Source organism: Syngnathus scovelli, chromosome 2 (genome assembly GCF_024217435.2).
Source record: "Syngnathus scovelli strain Florida chromosome 2, RoL_Ssco_1.2, whole genome shotgun sequence".
Taxonomy (NCBI): domain Eukaryota; kingdom Metazoa; phylum Chordata; class Actinopteri; order Syngnathiformes; family Syngnathidae; genus Syngnathus; species Syngnathus scovelli.
In genome coordinates, this window is record NC_090848.1 from 23,703,654 (window position 1) to 23,724,985 (window position 21,332).

At 44.4% G+C, this 21,332-nt stretch overlaps 1 protein-coding gene and 1 long non-coding RNA gene across 2 annotated transcripts in view; one reads left to right on the forward strand and one right to left on the reverse strand.

Annotated features, from left to right (window-relative positions):
• Nucleotides 1–7,279: 7,279 nt before the first annotated feature.
• The window catches only part of LOC125988884 (SRSF protein kinase 3), a 79,638-nt gene continuing 65,585 nt past the window's right edge, over nt 7,280–21,332 (reverse strand). The window contains exons 12-18 of the mRNA XM_049754622.2: nt 19,263–19,296; nt 16,229–16,435; nt 13,528–13,625; nt 13,319–13,426; nt 13,164–13,233; nt 8,203–8,295; nt 7,280–8,135 (exon numbers count right to left, since the gene is read on the reverse strand). Of these exons, the coding sequence (XP_049610579.2) occupies nt 7,951–8,135; nt 8,203–8,295; nt 13,164–13,233; nt 13,319–13,426; nt 13,528–13,625; nt 16,229–16,435; nt 19,263–19,296 (795 nt within the window). The 3' untranslated portion in view covers nt 7,280–7,950. The remainder of the gene's footprint in view (nt 8,136–8,202; nt 8,296–13,163; nt 13,234–13,318; nt 13,427–13,527; nt 13,626–16,228; nt 16,436–19,262; nt 19,297–21,332) is intronic.
• On the forward strand, nt 13,877–18,525 carry LOC137839678 (uncharacterized). Its single transcript, XR_011085731.1, has 2 exons — nt 13,877–14,773; nt 15,250–18,525. It is a non-coding gene; the product is annotated as an uncharacterized lncRNA (long non-coding RNA).

The window sequence follows — 21,332 nt, forward strand, 5'->3', positions numbered from 1 at the left end:
CATGTGTCAATGACCAACTGTCTTCACCTATGTTCCCCTCCTGTGTCCATATAACCCGCGTCTTTCCTAGTATCCAGTGCCAGTGCGTCTTGCCTTGCTGAGAACACTAGCGATCACGAAACCCTTGAGTCCACGTAGAAGCCTTGTTTGAACGTCTTTGATCACCAATGTTAACTTGGTTACATTGCTATCTTGTTTTTGTATTTCCCTCGGTTCGAGGCGCTTTTATTTCTCCTTTTTCTCCCTCGGTTCGAGGCGCCTTAGTTTCCCCTTTTTTCCCTCCTCGCGAGGCGTTTTTTGTTCGACCATCAGTGGAGACAAACACTTTGTTGAACATTGGAATCTCTGCATTCGAGTCCTCTCCCTGCTCTGCGCCTGACATTACGCACTGGCCAGACATGGACTCGGCAGAGACAGCGCAGCTGGTCGCCCAAGTACGCTCCCAGACGTCGCAGCTGGGCCAACAGCAGAAGCAGGTCGACGCTCTGAGTGTTAGAGTTCAGGAACTGGTGAAGAACCGGGAAGGCTTCCGAGAGGCGGTGGCCGTCCAGGTGGATGCGTTGAGTCGTCAAATGCAAGACGTCCTCACTCTGCTGACCACGGGGCGAGCTGCGACACCCTGTTCCACAGCGGCGCCCCCTGTGGACCACCCGGCACCCGCGCCTATTGCGAGGGGGATCAGACTGGCTTCCCCGGAACGATATGCAGGTGAACCCGGGCTGAGTCGAGCCTTTATAACGACTTGTGAGATGCAGTTCGAGCGAGCTCCCGGCGACTTCCCAACGGAACGCTCCCGGGTGGCGTACACGATATCCTATTTGACGGGAAGAGCCCGGGCGTGGGCGACCGCAGAATGGGCCAGCAACTCCGCTACCTGTCACTCGTTTTTCGGATTCATCGAGGCCCTGCGCATGGTGTTCGATCCAGTTCCCACGGACCGAGAGAAGGCACGAGAGCTGTGCCTTATCACCCAGGGTCGAGAGACGGTCAGCGACTACGCGATCCGCTTCCGCACTCTGGCCGCGGAAAGCGGATGGAACTCGTCGGCCCTGTACGATGCTTTTCTCCGGGGTCTTTCCGGGACCATCCAAGACCAACTCATTCCCCTTGATCTTCCTGTGGAACTCGACGCTCTCATCGCGTTGGCCGTCCGAACAGACAACCGACTACAGGAATGGAGGAAGCAGCGCGCAAGCCGGGGCGCGATCGTTACTCCTTCCGCATCATTGGGCGGGCGGTCATCCCACGAGACGCACCAGCAAAGATCGACCCCGGCATTACCACTCGCTGGGACGGAACCCATGCAGCTCGGCAGGGCCAAATTGAGCGAAGAGGAAAGACAGCGTCGACGCCAGGAGGGCCGCTGCTACTACTGCGGGGCGCTTGGTCATCTCCGCCTCTCCTGCCCGGAGCGGAATGCGCTGAGGGTAAGCACCTTCTCCGTGGTCCGGCAGAAGAATAGGGTTCTACCCGTCGGAACGCTAACCTGCCAAGGCAAGGAAATCGAGCTTGGGGTGTTGATTGACTCTGGGGTCGACGAGAATCTGATTGACTGGGCTTTCGCGCGCAGCTTAGGTGTAAAGACCGAACCCTTGAACACGAACATAACGGCTAAGGCAATTAACGGACAAGCCCTTTTTGACGTATCCTCGATAACCGAACCCCTCTCACTGTCTTTTGGGACTCATCATGAACTAGTAAGATTGCATGTAGTCACCTCCCCCCTGAATCCGCTTATCCTCGGTTATCCGTGGCTAAAACACCACAACCCTGCAATAAACTGGGAGTCAGGGGAGATAAAGGGGTGGGCATCCCAGTGCCAAGTATCGTGTGTCAAACCGAACCCTTCGATCGAGTCCACATGCACCTCTCCCTCGGACTTTGCGTCTCCTGAACCAGAGTCCAGATCTCCGGATCTAAACCAAGTACCCAAATGCTACCATCAACTCGCGGAGGTATTTAGCAAAGCCAAGGCAAGCTCCTTACCACCCCATCGTCCTTACGACTGCGCCATAGACCTATTGCCCGTTGCTTCGATCCCCAAGGGGAGACTTTATTCCCTTTCGGGCCCCGAAAAGAAGGCCTTAAATGACTATATTGACGTATCACTGAAAGCGGGTCTGATCAGGCCGTCATCATCGCCTGCAGGGGCCGGGTTTTTCTTTGTGGGGAAGAAGGACGGAACCCTGCGCCCCTGCATAGATTACAGTCCCCTCAACCATGCCACTATAAAGAATCGGTACCCCCTCCCACTCATGTCGGCCGTGTTTGATCAGTTGCAGCAGGCTCGGGTATTCACCAAGCTAGATTTGCGTAACGCGTATCACCTCGTGCGCATTCGGGAAGGTGATGAGTGGAAGACGGGCTTCAACACCCCCAGGGGACACTTTGAATACCGGGTAATGCCGTTCGGCTTCACCAATGCCCCCGCGGTCTTCCAGGCCATGATCAATGACGTTTTGAGTGATTTCTTAGACCACTTTGTTTTCGTTTACTTGGATGACATCTTAATTTATTCACCAGATTTGAGGACCCATGAGAGTCATGTTAAGTCGGTCCTGCAACGGCTCCTGGACCATCGACTTTATGTAAAGGCCGAAAAGAGCGAGTTCCATGCAGAAACAATATCGTTCCTTGGCTTCATCATAGCCCCAGGGAAGGTCCAGATGGACCCAGCCAAAGTGAGCGCGGTGACCCAATGGCCGGTACCGGATAGCCGCAAAAAGAGTACAGCAATTTCTGGGATTTGCTAACTTTTATAGACGATTCATACGAGGCTTCAGCGCCACCGCGGCTCCCCTGCACGCTCTCACCTCCCCGACGGTTCCGTTTCGCTGGACGGCGGAGGCTGAAGCCGCCTTCCAGGAGCTGAAGAGGCGGTTCACCACCGCCCCAATCCTTACCTTGCCTGACCCATCTCGTCAGTTCGTGGTGGAGGTTGATGCCTCCAGTCAGGGAATCGGCGCCGTCCTGTCTCAGAGATCCCAGGCCGAAAACAAGCTCCATCCATGCGCCTTTTTGTCCCGACGGCTGACCCCCGCGGAGCAGAACTACGACGTCGGAGATCGGGAATTGTTGGCGGTCAAAAAAGCCCTTGAAGAATGGAGACACTGGCTGGAGGGAGCCCAACACCCCTTTCTGGTTTGGACCGATCACAAGAACCTGCAATATATCAAGGATGCCAAGCGATTGAACTCCCGCCAGGCTCGTTGGTCCCTCTTCTTTAACCGTTTCCATTTCACGTTGTCTTACAGACCGGGGGCCAAGAACACCAAACCTGATGCACTGTCACGCGTCTACAGCCCAGACCCGGTGTCCACAGAGCCAGAGCCCATTCTCCCCCCTCACTGCGTGGTGGGAGCCGTAACCTGGCCCATAGAGGACTTGGTGAAGCAGGCAAACCACGATGATCCACCCCCTAGAGGAAGTCCCGAGAATAGACTGTTCGTTCCGCCCCAACTACGATCCCAAGTGATCCACTGGGCGCACACCTCCCGGCTCACGTGTCACCCGGGCGTGCGAAGAACCCTGCACGTCATCCAACAAAGATTCTGGTGGCCCTCCATGGGGGCAGACGTCCGGGAGTATGTTGCAGCCTGTTCTATCTGTGCGCGAAGTAAGAACACTCCGGGCAGCCGTGTGGGGTTGCTGCAACCTCTCTCCATCCCCTCTCGACCATGGGCCAACATCTCGGTGGATTTTGTCACGGGACTGCCGGTGTCTAGCGGTAAGACGACGATACTCACCGTCGTGGATAGGTTCTCCAAGATGGCCCACTTCATTGCCCTGCCCAAATTACCTTCGGCAAAACGTACGGCAGTGGTTCTCATGGACCACGTCTTCAGAATTCATGGATTTCCTCGGGACGTCGTGTCAGATAGGGGCCCCCAGTTCGTGTCTCGCTTTTGGAAAGCCTTCTGCAAGCTTATAGGGGCCACCGTGAGCCTCACTTCGGGCTACCCCCCGGAAGCGAACGGCCAAGCAGAACGCATTAACCAGCAGCTGGAAACGGGCCTCCGCTGTTTGGTAACCCAGAACCCCTCGTCGTGGAGTCAAAACTTGACCTGGGTAGAGTACGCCCATAACTCCCTTCCCACCACGGCTACCGGGATGTCCCCCTTCATGTGCGTTTTCGGATACCAGCCCCCGCTCTTCCCCGACAGCGAGCCGGAGGTGTCAGTTACCTCGGCGCGCGCCGTGGTGAGACGCTGTCGGCGCATCTGGGCGGCGGCAAGGGCCATACTGGTCCGCCAGGGCGACAGGGTGAAGAGGATGGCTGACCGGAGACGTCGTCCGGTGCCCGTCTACCGGCCCGGCCAGCGGGTCTGGCTGTCCGCCCGGGACCTTCCCCTCCAGGTGGGCTCCAGGAAGCTGGCCCCCCGTTTTGTGGGGCCGTTCCCAATTTCCAAGGTCGTCGGTCCAGCGGCTGTGCGACTCCGTCTGCCTCGGTCCCTTGCGGTGCATCCCACCTTCCACGTCGGGAAGGTCAAGCCGGTTAGGGAGAGTGGGATGGTGCCGGCTCCCGCGGCACCTCCGCCTCCGCGGACGGTGGGGGGTGGGCCTGCCTACACAGTTAAGAAGTTGCTGGACGTGCGCCGGAAGGGCCGAGGCTGGCAGTTCCTGGTGGACTGGGAGGGTTACGGGCCAGAGGAGCGGCAATGGGTGCCGCGTAGCTATATCCTGGATCCCGGGCTACTAGATGACTTTTACGCGGCTCACCCCGATGCTTCGGGTCCGTCTGGGATCCGGCCCTAGAGGGGGGGTTATGTCATGCTGTCATGTGTCGTCCGGATCACTTCCTGTTTTATTGTGTGATTTTCCTCTCGTTCCAGTCAGTGTGTCCTTCCCCTGTGCGTCCGGTCACGTGATCCCCTGATTCCAAGTGTGTGCACCTGCGTCAATGACCAACTGTCTTCACCTGTGTTCCCCTCCTGTGTCCATATAACCCGCGTCTTTCCTAGTATCCAGTGCCAGTGCGTCTTGCCTTGCTGAGAACACTAGCGATCACGAAACCCTTGAGTCCACGTAGAAGCCTTGTTTGAACGTCTTTGATCACCGATGTTAACTTGGTTACATCGCTATCTTGTTTTTGTATTTCCCTCAGTTCGAGGCGCTTTGATTTCTCCTTTTTCTCCCTCGGTTCGAGGCGCCTTAGTTTCCCCCTTTTTCCCTCCTCGTGAGGCGTTTTTTGTTCGACCATCAGTGGAGACAATAAACACTTTGTTGAACTTTGGAATCTCTGCATTCGAGTCCTCTCCCTGCTCTGCGCCTGACACAAGCGAGGTTAAATTGGAACCAACTAGTGAACTAGTGGATATTTTTACATTTACTAATTGACTAGCAAACATTTTGCGCCTCACTAGTTAGCTTGTAAAGTAAAAATTGATTTAAGTAGCTAAGTAGTCTGTGTTTGTGCATTCACGAGTAAATATGTAACCCATAACATGCAGCTTCTAGTTCACTAGCTGCAATCCCTCATGACAATACATCAGCTAGTGTAAAACATGCAAATAAAGTGGGTGGGATGATGACAAAATCTGAATCCTGATTGGTGTATTTCAACTGTATAGCCAATAGGAACCTTAGATTTACACATCTGTCCCACCTCCTCATTAGTTTTTTGTTCAACTAGTTCACTCGTGAGCAGGTCGGCATCCATTAGTTCTACTAGTGAACATTTTTTACCTCACTAGTAGAACTAGTTAAGTCAAAATGCCACAGTAGTGTATATTTGGGGCATGACTAGTAAACAAGTAAAAAACAAGTAGACTCACTAGTTTGATATCAAGGATTCATGGGGCTTTCACTCGTTAACATGTCAGTGTTTTAGCCATCCGAGTTACATAGTGAGTATTTCAGCTCTTACTAGTTTACTTGTACAGAAAATCATAGGTTACATGTATACTTAACATGTTGGAATAAATCATGTTTGAGTAGTTTGCACGTTGCTAAAAATGAGTGACTGGTTTAAGTTTCTGCGCAACTTGTATGACAATGTGAATAGCTAGTGTGGCTCAATGTCCAACTAGTGCTGACAAAGACCGTACTAGTGAAGAACACTGGTGTCCGATATCAAGGATATGGAATAAATGCTCAAATGGGTTAGGCCTTCTGCCGCAATTTCGCAGAGAAGGCTCCACAGCTGTGTCTTGATCTTTCTGGCATATATTAAATCAGTGGTCTCAAACTCTTGATCCACGGGCGAATGGGGGCCACTGGATGATAGTTTGTGGCCCTCGGCTTAATATGAAAGTTTAATGTTAGTGAGGCCTGCAATTTTGATATTAATTGTTGGGTGCTGATTCGAATGTTTATTTTTTATTTTTTTTTGGAGCACATGTACTTGTGCGAAAATGTCTTTTCAACCTTGAACTTCAATATGTCCCAAGTACAGGGCCAGACTTATTGATGCACATTTTCAATCCCGACAGAGTCTCAACTGCTTCCTCCCTCACGCCAAATGTGACTCAGCTATGCGAAAGGAAGCGCTGCCAGTTCTCTAGCAGCAAAACGTTGGCAGAAGTATGTTCAGAACAATGTTCCTTCCAAATTTAAAGAACTGTTAATACAGACATGTATTAACAGTCTGTATTAACAGGCGGAACTGTTAATACAGATATGTGAATATGAATAACACATTTTTCTAGTCAGCAACTATATGTGGTTTCTTCAGGTTTCTATATCTGCTGTATTATAATTGTTTTCATTATTATCATTTTATTTATTGATTACTGTTTGATAATTATTTTTTTTACATTTGATGACATTAAATTTTTTTATTCGAGCCTAAAAAAAAAACAATGCAGCCCAGCCTCACCCCTGGTTCTACCTCCAGTGGCCCCCTGGTAAATTAAGTTTGAGCCCCTAGTATTAAATAGTTAAACTGAGAAGGCAGACTTCTGGTGATTACTAAAAGCTTAGCAAGCATTTAAGATAAAGAACTGGTCAAAGGGTCTAAACATTAACATAAATTTGAAACTTTGTAAACACATCAGGCCTGGACAAAGCATTATGTCATTAGGTTATTGTGTGATTCAAATACATTTTTTCATAAATGTCGACTTTCATCTAAATCTATGACATATTGGAGGTTTATGTTACAGTACAAGATCTATAAAACGTTTCTTGGAATCATATGCTAGTATAATAGGACGTCAACATTTCTCTTTAAAAGCGTCCCATTTATAGAGGTCACATTTTATAAAACTTTTCACAGCACTGTATATATTGTAAGCGTATGGCATCACCAGCAGAGGGAAGCATATAAACTCACTCTCACTATTGGGTGCAACCCTTGAGGTCAAAGCTAAGCCAACATGTCAGGATTGCTTTTGTGTTTATTTTGAACAGAAGAAACAATTCACAGAAAAGGCGGATGGGCAGGAAAAAAAGAGACTGAGAGGAGGTCAAGGATCAGGGCTATTTTAAAGGCACTTGTTTTTCAAGAGAGGAACCTTGACTCCATGGTAGGATGTTGTTTTTTTGTGGTCACGAAGAACACAAGCTCAATCAATACAATTCAGCAGAGTCCCAAAACGAAAGTAAAAAAAGAGGCAGCGCAGTCCACTTCAGGTACTTTTTAAAAATGTACTCGTGTGTCAAATGGCCTTTGCAGGAGGTATGATGATAGACACAAGGCACCAAGTTTAAAGACCTAAGCCAGACAGGAAATACGAGTGTGATCCAGCTGGGAATGCACCCTGTGATCTTGTGACATTCCTAAGGAGCTGGCATCACCTAAAGTCATGGTTATTTGCAATATCATGACAGCTCTCTCTCATTTAAAAACACACACACACACGCACAAACACACGCACACACACACACACACACACACACACACACACACACACACACACACACACACACACACACACACACACACACACACACACACACACACACACACACACGCACACACACACACACACACACACACAAAATGTGCGCTCATGGCTGAAGCCAGGCGTGTTGCAGACATTCAGCAGCAGTTGCTCTGTGTTCTGGCTCCAGCTCTAGCATGCCAGACAGGAAACCGCTGAACTGAGCAGCCTGTTCCAGCGGCCACTCGTACTTTTCTAGAAGAATCTCAAAGAGAGCCCATCGCTTCAAGCTGGCGATGTGGCGGAGGTCACCTGACGGCCACATATGGATCACATAATATAATGTGCACACACGCCAAGGACTTACGTGGGGGCTCACCTTGTCTGTTGAAGTATTCTCTAGAATATCTGCCAGACAAGGCGAACGGCAAAGGGATGGAGCCCAGCAACTCGATGATGTGAGCGATGTGATCTGAACAAAAATCATCAATGTTACTGTTACTCCCTGCACTGTGTGTCTGTGCAGTGGTGCTGTCGTCAATGAAAATTAGAGGCTTGTTGATGAGACTCAACATATATATGTATATAGTATGTGTGTATATATATATATATATATATATATATATATATATATATATATATATATATATACCGGAATTTCCGGACTGTAAGCCGCACCGGACTATAAGCCGCACCAGCTAAAATTCGGGGATATTTTAGTTTTTTTCTTACATAAGCCGCACCGGACTATAAGCCGCACGTGCACACGAGTTTTTTACAAAGAAAGACAGTACACAGAAAGCCTTTTAAAAGTTTTAATAACATACTTTAACATATCTTTCTAAACATTACCTGTGACGCAACATGGAAGTGTGCACTGCTTTGTGTAATCTCTGAGTCACATGGCAGAGTAAGAGAAAGGGTTTAGAGCCCTTTGACGCAGGTAACCTAGCGTGCATTCCTACTAAACTCATAATAGTCACAAGCAACACAGCCAGAATAAGCAGCAGCCATAGTAGTGTTTCAAAATAGTATTTTTGTTGTTGTTTTTTTCTTCAAGATACCGCACAACGGTGGTCCACAGCCTTTTTACGAGTGTATAAAAGTGATCAAGTCATCACAAAAATCACGAAAAAATCTTATATAAGCCGCACCTGACTATAAGCCGCAGGGTTCAAAATTTTGGAAAAAAGTCGCGGCTTATAGTCCGGAAATTACGGTATATATATATATATATATATATATATATATATATATATATATATATATATATATATATATATACGTATATAAACCGGATTCGGTTCAAGTTGGGAAATTGTGTAAAATGTAAATAAAAATCAAATACAACGATTTGAAAATCCTTCTCAACCCATATTCAAGTGAATACACTACAAAGTGTTGGAATAATTTCAAGTGAAGCTTTGGCCTGCCAGACCTGGAGGCCTCACCTTTACGAGTTTATCTTTCCTTTTATCTAGGTTCTTCCTTTTTAGTGATAGGGATGTCTTTTGATCCCTGTCAGCCATTTGTATCCTTCCTGTCCTTATGTTGTCTGTGTGTTTTCGTTCCCGTAAGAGCCCTTCACTAACAATGAGCAGGGCTTATTTGCATAGGTGACATGTTTGTTTGATTCACAGGAACTTCATTCCTTTTCATTTAGATATAGGTTTGGTTCATAGATTGTAGTTTATCAGACCAGTTTTTCTAAATAAGACGTGTGTGGCAGAAAGTGACGAGAACGGTGGCTTGATAGGACGAAAATAAGAGACAGCAAATGTTGTGTAGAAGACCGTGAAAGATGTCGTATGTGAACATGATGAAAGGGGGCAACAGCAAAGTTGGCCTGCCCTTTGAGAGGGTGAGACTGATAAGCGTGCCTGCGCTCGCGCATAATCGCGGGTCGGGGCTGTGCGCGTGGGCCTGTGCTATGCTCGTGTGGGCGGTGGGCCTGCATCATGATTGTTGCAGGAAATGGCCAGCCTGTGACCAATCAACATTGATGTCGCGTCCCCCCCTCGCACGGGGGGTGCTATGGCTGTGGGCGAGCCAGGGAAAGTGTGAGTTTCTCAGAGAATGTTTGAAGCAGGGTAATGCTTAACGAAGATGTGACAACATTAGCATGAAGGATAAAAGGCACTGATGACAAAAAAAAAGGTATAACCAAAACGTCAAAATAGAGGATGACGTTTGCGCAGCGTTGTTTGTTGGTATTGTTTGTGATCTGTGTCTCTGCTGTTTTTGTGTTGTCTGTGTGCTGTCAGTGTTAGGTGTTAATAGGATGAAATTGGCTAATATACGTAGGTGCACAAAATAATTTATTAGACTGTAGTCTATCTGATTTGCACCGTAAAACAAAATCAATTTTGAAAAAATATGGAAGTAAAGAAAAGCAAGCAATTTGTTTATGGTCCACACTGCATTAATGCCTAGCCTTGATGAAACAAAATTTGGATGGAAAGAACTTGCTTTCTGGAATTGGATGAAGAAAAATTATGTAATAACGACATTTCAAAGCTAAATTTAAAATTTGAGAATAAGAGAGCGATTGAGCTAGTTAAAGTTAAGAAACAACAACAATTAACTATTATATTAATTCACTGGCAGTTATTTTGTTGATTTTTTTCCGATTGGTGGATTGGTTTGTCACTTTGAGAAAGAAAAACTTCCGATGCAAATGGGCAGCAATATTATCTGCCCGTACAAATGAACCGATACATATGGGCAGCAATATTGAGCCATGAAATTGTCACGTGATGTTGACTTGACACATGGCTCAACAGGGGGGATGAAAGGGCAGTTCAGTCGGCTTTATACAACATATGGATTTGATTCATATTCAAAACATTTATAAAAAAAAATTGTAGAGCTTGTTTACCATGTGCTAAACTCAATCCACAGGGTTATAATGCCTGGTCATAATAGATGCATTCTCAAAATGGATTGAATTGGCTTCAAAATAAACACTGAATGCCTTAACAGTGGCAAAAATGTTATGTAACGAAATAATACTTTGGCAACAACAGCTGTAGAAGTTAAAGAATGAAATTAATATCTCTAAAATGAATGTTCGATAATTGGTTTCAGGTAACTACCTATAAGAGTAACTGGTAAAAGAAACGATTGATTGCTAATGGCAAAACAAGCTGCAAACCAGAGAGAAAAAGAAAAAAAAAAGGAAAAAATTGAATATGTCATGTGTATGGGTTTGCGACCGATTCTTTATGTTGTACCATTACCATTGACCAAAGATTGTGTGAAATCTGTCACGTCTACTGATTGTGAAATGTGCAACAGAGCGTTCTATATAATATCCGTTGAGGAAAAGAAAAGAAACCACTGCTTCTAGAGAATGTAGTCAAGCAAAATTGTATATGTATCGACACGCCAAGATCTGGGGAAAAGCTGGTAAAAACCAAAATGTCTTTAAATTTGAGAGGCGACGATGATCTGACTTTAATTGATGCAATTAGAGTCCCCAGAGGAGTTCCTGATTAATAAGAATTAATTGACCAAATTGCAGCAGGATGGGAGTCTTCCATTTGTTGGTGGTGTACGATAAACAAAAACGTAGACAGGATAAATTACATCCATTACAACGTGCAAAAATTGGGCAATTGGACACAAGCGGGGCTTGAGGCAGTGCATGAACAGCTAGGCACGACTTCCCTAATGGCCTTCCAGAATCGCATTGCTCTTGAGATGTTGTTGTCTGAGAAAGGAGGGGTCTGTGCAATGTTCGGAGAACAGTGCTGTACCTTTATCCCCAACAACACCGCCCCTGATGGGAGCCTGACAAAGGCCATTGCAGGCGTCTCCCCTGCCATCATGAAAAGGGGAAAAACAAATTCAATTGTTTTTATTATACAGTCATTTTCCTTTTAATTCCAGTAGTTTTGTATCATTTTGAACCAAAATCGCTGAATTCTTATAGTTATTTTAAAACCAAAGACGATTCGCTCGGAGGAGCCAAATTCCTGTCTAGCGTCCTCTGAGGCTGTTTTATCAAACCTACAAATGTGTCAGATCATTTTGCCGGACCCTGTATATATTGCTGTGTTGCTTTATTCTCTTCATTGGTGCCACATATAAATGGTGACCTCAACGTGATCCTTTGGGGATTTTGTGACTTGCTCTGCACTCTACAATATTACAAGCCCGTTTGGGACACATAAAGGTAGGGGACCCTTTTTCAATAAATCTCCTGGCTGCTTCGTAATATTGTGGAGTGGGAGCACGGCCGAAACTAGTGATAAGTTGTTGGAATCTCCATGTTCAGAAATCCTGATTGTAAATAAGTGTGGATACCAAGGAATTGTGATTTGATGGGATGTCTGGATACCGGTGAATTGTGAGGAAATTGTGAGAGAACTCCCCATCTGATCAGCGAGAGATTTGAGAAGTCTCGTGTGACAAGAGACGGGTGCCAAGAGCCGCCTCAACAATGAGCGCCTAGGGACGTTCATAATGTTAACATGGTAAAAATAACATTAACTATAATGTGGGTGGCTTGAGAGCAAGATATGAACCTGTGACACGCAGGGTTAAGTAATTGCTTCGCGACGATTGCTTGCTACTATGTGCTACGAGGCAGGCAGCATACACAATTGTGCAGAATTTGTACTTGTGTTTCTCGAGTGATTCACAGCAACACAGGGTGGGGAGCAAATTGGTAACTCCTGTATCAGCTGTCACTGTCTTTCAAACAATTCATGGCTAACTAACGTGGTGACATCCCGATAACTTTCCTGTATCATACTGTCAGTCACTCTCGCGCCTGCATTCCTCCTCTAAGCACGCTTCTTTACGCTCAGTCACAAGCTGTTTAATACTTGCTACAGCACCCCAAAGTTTAAAATGACTTCTTTACCAGGATCCGACTGCATTATAGCCCAGGGTAGAATCAAATCTAAGTCAGTTTTTGCGGTGTAGTATAATAATACTATACGCTTATATGCAAGCTGTTTTCTCTGTGGCCAACAACCATTAAGACTTTGGACAAATACATATTGTGAAAACTCTGCATTCACCTGACTGTGATGGAATATTTGGACAGTGAGCAAATATTTGATGCTTGCGCTTGCCTGCGACTAGAACCATGGAGACAAAACTGCCAACTTGCTCTGTTTTGTTGTTTTACCCAATTTCATTGCAGCCCCAACCGCAGTCCAAGGAGCAGATTGTTGGTTGTTTGCGAAACAACTGGACTGCAGTCTTAGAGAAATGTGGTCTAATTGTTGTATGATGTGTGAATGAAAGTGTTTCACTAGTATGGGCGTGAGACGTAATCCTGAATTTTATCTCTGATGGCCCCTAGTGTTTAGACACATATAGCCTTACCTTCATCTCTTGTGTAATCTTCGCCAGAATGAGGTTCAAATAAATAATCACCAGTAGCCAATTCGAACGCCTGAAATATCCAAAACACAAACATGACTCTTTGAATGTGTATGCGCTGTTCATTGTGTGCTGCGTGTATCTGATCATGTGTGTACCATGCAGGCGACGCTCCAGATGTCAGCTGGCGGTCCATACTCAGCTCCGATCAGAACCTCCAGGGCACGGTACTGTCTTGTCTGAATGTCTTCAGTAAAATGCTTGTGCTGTGTGGCGGAGACAGAGTGGGGATAAGCAGTGTGAGTGGTCATTTTTCATAAAGATGTGATGCCGAAAGTACAGAATGTTAGCACATTAAGAGTCTCACCACCCAGCAAGCATTTCCTAGATCAGCAATCTTCACTCGCAGCTTGTTGGCGTTTTGAGGGTCAAGAGGACTGAGGACAAAGTCTGATGCGCTTAACACTGTTACCACACACCGAGACACACATTGATAAGTAGTATCCTTTTTGTCAAAATTTGATTGTTGTAATGTGTACTGTTCAATTGACCTTTCGCTAAGCCACACCCAAACAGACTGGCCAATCGCAGCAGAAGAAAACCGAGACCTTTCATTCCTAGAAGCACTGTTAAATTCACCAGGGTTTTAGTTTTTTGTTTTGTGATTAAAAGATGTGCTTGGGGCAGCTGCACAAATTCTTGTGCAGCTTATAAGTGAATATAAGTGGTACGTTGAAGGGAAATGTTTTTCATTCCCTTTTTATTACCCCAGTGTAAGCCAGATAAATGCAAACTCTGGTCATCCGCATTGACATTTGAATCACGCAGTCATTTGAATCACTCACAGGGTAAACAATTACTTAAAAATTATTACCTTATCTGTAAAATGATCTGCTGTTCTCTCAAAAATGTGAACGTTGGTGAAGCTTTAATCTGATAAACTAATCGGTATGTACATGCTTTTGATTGGAATATTCTCATAGACCTATGGTTTTTTGCTTTTGAATGACTGCACATTCCAAACGATGCCTCGAATAGCAATGAAAATGTGTTCCAAAAATCGTTTTTAATTGTCTCTTAGTAGAGATTAGTAGAGATTTGTCATTTCAACATACTGTAGTTCATCACACTGGGATCTTGTGCCATCTTTGCTTAAACAGCACATTTTTCAGTGGCAAACAAAGGCTATACAAAAAATGAAAAGATAAGTAGATACATTTGCAAGTAGCAAATTGCTAAAAGTCAATAAGCATTGTAAAAGTAAAGAGAGAACTGACAAAGTTGCGCTATAATGTGAATGATGTGTTAGCCTAGCATTTAAATTTGGTTAGCTTGAGTGGATGTACTGCACACCGTCTACTTTGGTTGAATTTGAAACCAAGGCCTTACCAAAACAAAGGGAGTGCAGACGGTTTAATGCTTACGCCACATTCAGACCAAATGTGAAATATCGTAATGTGTTGTTTGTTTCATGTGTTTTAACCAGGAGGTGACTTCACTGCGGGTTGCTTTAACAAGACAAGTAGAGGGGCACACCTCTTTCGGGGGAAAAAACCTGTTACACATTGTCAGTCAATCTGGTGACTGACGATGATTGAGCTGGCTGTAAAAAGGTATCTTGGTTTTAAAATTTTAAACAATTAGATCTACTAACAAGATATTCCGACTTCTTTGGTCTGAATCATAATTTTGTATCGGTGTGTAAAGGAAGGTGGCTGTGTTGTATACCTCTCTGTAGAGCTGCACGATTTTGGGGTTTTATACGAGAATCTTGTTTTTTTTCTGCCCTCCCATCGTCCTCAGATATAATAGCAAATTTGGTCCTTGGAGTCATTTGACCCCAGGAACATTTACCTTCAGAAAATTGTTTACAGAATTTTTTGTGAAAGACACTTTGTTTGTTGAATACATAGCCGATGAAAATCATTGAGCTGACCTCTCTATCACCACCATCATGTCAAATCTTTATATCCATCCATCCATCCATCCATCCATCCATCCATCCATCCATCCATCCATCCATCCATCCATCCATCCATCCATCCATCCATCCATCCATCCATCCGTCCATCTTCTTCCGCTTATCCAGGGTCAGGTCACGGGGGCAGCAGCTTTAGGAGGGACTCCCAGGCTTCCCTCTCCCCAGCCACTTCGTCCAGTTCATCCCGGGGGATCCCAAGACGTTCCCAGGCCAGCTGACAGACATAGTCTCTCCAGCGCGTCCTGGGTCGTCCAACTGTGACATCAGCTTTGCCCAAGGACTATGCTGTTTTTGCTATTTGTTAAATAGATTGCATTACATCACATTAGATTTCAAAACCCACACATGAAAATGAAAAATATAAAAAGAAGCGGATTGAAGAATGAACTTTCTGACTCCATATTAACCTTTTCCCATTTAAAAAACACAATCAGCAACTTCCATTATGATTTCTACACTTATACATTAACCATTGCTAATAGGAACAAAATATTCAATTAATACTATGGTCTGAAGTTTAGGCCATGTCGCTAAACTTTTATTCAGCAACGGTTTCTGTTTGAAGCAGTCTGGTTATAGATTTGAATGTTTTTCATGTTATGATGTCATTGCCCGTCATGTTTGTGTTACTGCACATGTAAAAAGCTTCATTTAAGTAAAATCACAAATCGAATCAAAATCACAAAATCTGCCAGAAAAATCTCAATCCAAGATTTTTCTTGAAAGTCTCTTCCACAGACCGCAACAATATTGTATTCCCTCATTTTTATTTCACAACACACGTTGTGTTCAGGTGTTTGTGTTTTTTTAACTATATTTGGCTGCAGTATGTGCTTGTTCATGCGCATGCGTGAGATACATTTTGGATGCCAATTGGCTGTCGATGCAATGCCAAAAGTTCACTTCAGTCCATGCGGGAGGAATGGACAAAGGAGCAAAATTTCCGCTTTGAACGCTTCAATCACCCTGCCGGTCATATACGTAACCGCAATGACTACAGTATATTTGGGAGAAGTGAACGGTAGGGGCCTCGGCGAAAGGTCAATCATTTCTCCAATTGGGAGAATATTCTCACTATCTTGTCTACCAGAATATCCTGACTTTGTGGAAAGCGATGATTCAGATGTGGCTGAGATCACGGAAGTGGAGAGCCCTGACACACCGGAGGCAGGGCTGGAGAACCGCCCATGACCGTGGCCATTACAACTGTCCGCCAACAAAGAATAAGATGACAATGGGCTCACTTCGTCATAGGTTGCATTGCAGGAAGTGTTGCCGTTGATGAATGGTGGGCCTGTGGAAGCAATATATTTTTTAATTAAATCCACAAGAATATGCGTATGTACGTGATTGTGTGTGTGTATGCATGTGTGTGAGTGTGTGTGTGTGTTCATTAGGACTTTGCGATATGCTCAAAACTTCCTATCTCTATATTTTTGCTAGATATCTTGATAATAATAGGAAGAAGTGTGTGCGTGTGTGTGTGTGTGTGTGTGTGTGTGTGTGTGTGCGTGTGTGTGTGTGTGTGTGTGTGTGTGCGTGTGTGTGTGTGTGTGTGTGTGTGTGTGTGTGTGTGTGTGTGTGTGCGGGTTCATTTGGGCTGTGCAATATGGCCAAAGCGTCCTATCTCTATATTTTTGCTAGATATCTTGATAATAATAGGAAGAAGTGTGTGTGTGTGTGTGCGTGTGTGTGTGTGTGTGTGCGTGTGCGTGCGTGTTGTGCATGTGTGTGCACGCTTGTGTTAACTGCATTATATGTAATGATTTATCCAATTTGAAAAAAAGAGTTTACCCCTAGATTCCTATACAACATGTTGCATTGTATGACTTTTTATTATCGACAAAAACATACTGAGAGTCAAGGAAGACGCAACTTGACAAAAGCCACATGAAAGTTGATGCTCTTGGCCCTTCATGTGAATAGACGGGCGACGATGAGCAGCTTGTATATTTTCCCAACAAGCGCTACTGTTTCATCCATGGGCAATGGGGAAATCAAAAATATGTTCATGTTGTGGTGGACATTAGGACAATGCCTCTCACCCAGGCAGGCATGCAGTTGGGGGAGTGTTTAATTTTTTGGGCACAATATTGTCCTCGCTATTATTCACTTGTTGGCAGTTTTGGAAGAAAGACGTGTTTTCACAGTCAACCGGTTGTGCTTCTTGTTTTTGCCACAACATGTTTTGAAGCTCAATACATGTATACCGTGTATATTTTACAATTTTCCGCAAATATTAAGTACAGTTGAAACCCGGAAGTTGACCGCCTCGGTAGTTGACACGTTCGTTTTTTGCCGCAGAATTTCGGGAAATCTTTGTCTCGGTTGTCGGATAAAGCTTCAGAAACTAAGATTAGTTGGCATTGTTGTTTAATGGGTTTTAAACCACTGACACACACGAGTGCAGTCGTGCGTGGCACGCTTCCAGAAAGCTGCCCCGCAAGAATGCAAGATCACGGGAGTTCACGCTGAGAGTTGAGCTCACGCAATAACAATCAGGTAAAAACAGCTATTGTACATAGCTGGAAAGCTGCACCGGCGAGCCCACAAGATCAGAGGGGTACAAGTTGAAGAGTTTAGTTCACGCGACAACAACCATTCAAAAAGAGAGCTAAAGTATGTTATATTTAGGAAGCTGGACAGCAGATCTTTTTCTTTAATGCGGGGCCTTTTAAGTAATGAACATATTCGTGAGATGCAACTCAGCTCAACCTCCATACTGGACAATGACACAGTAGGTATTGTAAGAGAAGCAAATAGTAGGGGCCTTGGTGAAAGGTCAATCATTTTTCTGCATCACACTGTATTTGTAAACAATAGCTATTCTTTTGTTCACATTGATTCGTATTGGGACATTATTTCCAAGACTTTGGCTCTTTTACCATGGTAAGTACGTTTTGTGTTTAAGTAGTGTTACTTTGTCATGATTAATTTATTTTCAGCTCATAATTTTCTTTTAAATGTCGGACATGTCATGCGCCACATACGGAACGCTATGGCTTCACCTGTCAATGCTTCTTTTAGTAGACATTAGTGTCAAGATGGAGGGTTCTACTGTATGCTGTGGCTCTGCATGGCTCTGCTCCCCGACCCTGCATCCTCCGCAAGATGACCATCATTGGCTGGCTTATTTTTTCATTTTTTTTCCATGTCAAATTTGAAAGGAGCAATATGGTTGGTTAGCTGGACTGAGCTAAACATGCAACTCAAGTGTGGCAATGTCACATGACTGATATTGGCCGAATTTCGATGTTAATATCTTTAATGTTCATATCTTGATTTTGATACGATAACTAGAGGTGAGGGTGGCTCGGTCAGCACGTCCGCCTCACAGTTACGAGGGTGTGGGTTCGATTCCACCTCCTCTGTGGAGTTTGCATGTTCTCCTCGTGCCCGCGTGGGTTTTCTCTGGGCATTCCCGGTTTCCTTCCACATCCCAAAAACATGCTTAATAGGCCGATTGAGCACTCCAAATTGCCCCTAGGTGTGAGTGTGAGTGCGGATGGTTGTTCGTCTCTGTGTGCCCTGGGATTGGATGGCAACCGGTTCAGGGTGTCCACCGCCTACTGCCCGATGACTGCTGGAATAGGCTCCAGCACATCTGTGACCCCAGTGGGAACAAGCGGTATAGAAAATAATGGATGGAACTAGAGGTGGGCATTGTCCCTGTCTTTCCAGTCCCCATTACAGCCTCGCCCAGTCGGTCCGAGTCAGCCGAATGCCATAGAGAACGAACTCACCAGTACTTCATCACAGCCAGATGCTGCACACTTAACATGCAGCCAAATAAACAACAAGTAAAAAAGAACAGAGGTGTATACCTTTTGGTCCCACAGACTGCAGTGATGCATCCCGTATTGTTTTTGTACCACTGATGACCACGTTATGCGTGCGTTTCTTTTGTTGTTGTTATTTGGCTGTGTCTGCTTGCGTTGTGCCTGCTTCTGACGTAGAAATTATGGTCTAAATGCCAATTGGCTCTCACCAACGAGGGGCAGGCTGGGCATACATGGGTCAAGGATACAAAACTCAAGGATGGAGGATGATGACCACCTCTGACAAAATATTGTCCAGCCCTAGTTTACAATATCATAGAATTACTGTACGTGTGTACTCACAGTTTGAGTGTGTGTCGTCTTCCTCATCCATCTTCTGAACATAAACAGAAGACATATTTAATGCAATTGATTGTTAATTAATAGTGCAGTATTTTTAGTAACACTTTTTGTAATAGTTGCAGGTGTGACTTGTATGTAGTCAAATTAGAGTTCAGACTTGCAACCAAGATTCCCATTGTCTGCCTTACATTAGAGTTACAACCATGAGAGCTGGAGTTGTTTACATTGGAGCTGGCTACACATCTACAAAACATAATTGTTCTAAATTATTGAGCAATTCAATTAATAGGATTTTAGACCTTTAGTCTCCGCTTTTGTTCTGCGTGGGTGAGTGTTGTTGTTTTTTCGACTTGTAATTATTTTTCTTGCTTATTCATTAAATCCCTTCTTAATCATTAATTCGGTTATCGATTATTTCGTATTAACTAAGCATGGTTTTATATGCAGTAATTAGAACTTTAAAATGTCTTTATTTCCCTATCAGTCATTCTTTAAATCCGTTCAATTCTTTTTAAAGTGAAGACAGCTTTAAACCTTAAGATCAGGAACTGTCAGATCTGGTTCGAAGTATTTATCTTGAGCTCAGCTAGGGCGCTCTAGTAAATTAACGAATCCTTGAGGTCTTAACAAAGACATCTAAAATTATCCGTCACATAACAAAAGCATCAAACAACCGAAGGGAGCCATCATTATGGCGCGGTTATTCTGATGACTTGCCTCGAATTTCAGTTACTCGGAACGCACGTCGTTTGACTTGAGAGGGATTGCCGTCATAAAGAGATTATATTGATTCTTTTAGAATTAATTTAACTCGGGTGGTCAGAGACGGACGAGTCCCTTCACCCCGTCTTATCGAACCCTTTAATGGGGACCCGGGCACTTTGATAAAAAGTGCACGTTTGACAGTGCGCACAACAGTTTGTAGATAATTGAAAATTGACTACGATTTTTGGGAGTTGACTATAGCCCATAGTGGTAGCACTACAACGAAAAATAAGTTCATAGATGTCTTCAGGACTAGACTCTCATTAAATCTACAAACGTTTTACAAGATAGGATCATGTGGGTAATGTTCAAGCTACTTTTAAAGTCAAAGCTACACAGAATTTTTAAGTAAATAAAAAATGGATACCTTCCTGTTGGGTTTAATATATAGCTGCGAGGGGCTTTTAGTAGGTCTCGAGCTAGTATGTATTGATATTTTTCAAAGAGCTAGGAGGAATTTACATCCGGGCCTGGTTTTTTAAACTTTTGCAGGGTGTTTCATTGAACCATAAAAAAATATCACACAATAACTAATAAAACATTGATGATTAAGTCAACCCATTGTGTGTGCACAAAGTTTTAAAAGTTTTGGTGCACGTTTAGACAATCAAAGTAAGTGCTATTTACTTGGGAACCATGGCAACAGCACTTCGCAAAATTTTTATGTTTTTACATAGGCCTGTTCTAAAGAAGAAAAATACCTCATTGTAAATACTGTACATGACAGTGAGTGTTGAGCCAACTGTAACATGGATGAGTGTCTAATTATGTTGTGTGTTTGTGTGGGAAAGTGTGGCCAGATTTACTCTTTGCCACCCCTCCATTTGCACATACAGGACTAAATAACAATGTACTTGTTTTCTAGCTGAGAGAAGATGAATAAAGATATAGTAGAACTAATACAATGTAGATCTAGGGTCACCAGACGTTGTCTTTTTCCCAGACATGTCCTACTTTTGAGCCCTATATTTTAAATATATTTCACCATTGCTAAGACCATTAAAATTTGTGTTTTTTGTTTAGTGTTTTTTAAGAAAAAAATGTGTTCCCACGACAACAGTAGTGGACAAAATAAAAAGCTTTGGTTGGATTTGTTTCATCATGAACATCTTTAGATGCTTTAGCATCCACAGTTTCGAGTAGAGAAACCCAGACTTTCCTCTCCCCAGCCATTATGTCCAGTTCGTCCTGAGGGATGCCAAAATGCTCTCAGGCCAGCGAGAGACATAGTCTCTCCTATGTGTCCTGGGTTAGGGTTAACCCTAACCCTCCCTCCTGGGACTTCCATTGGGGAAGCATCAAGGC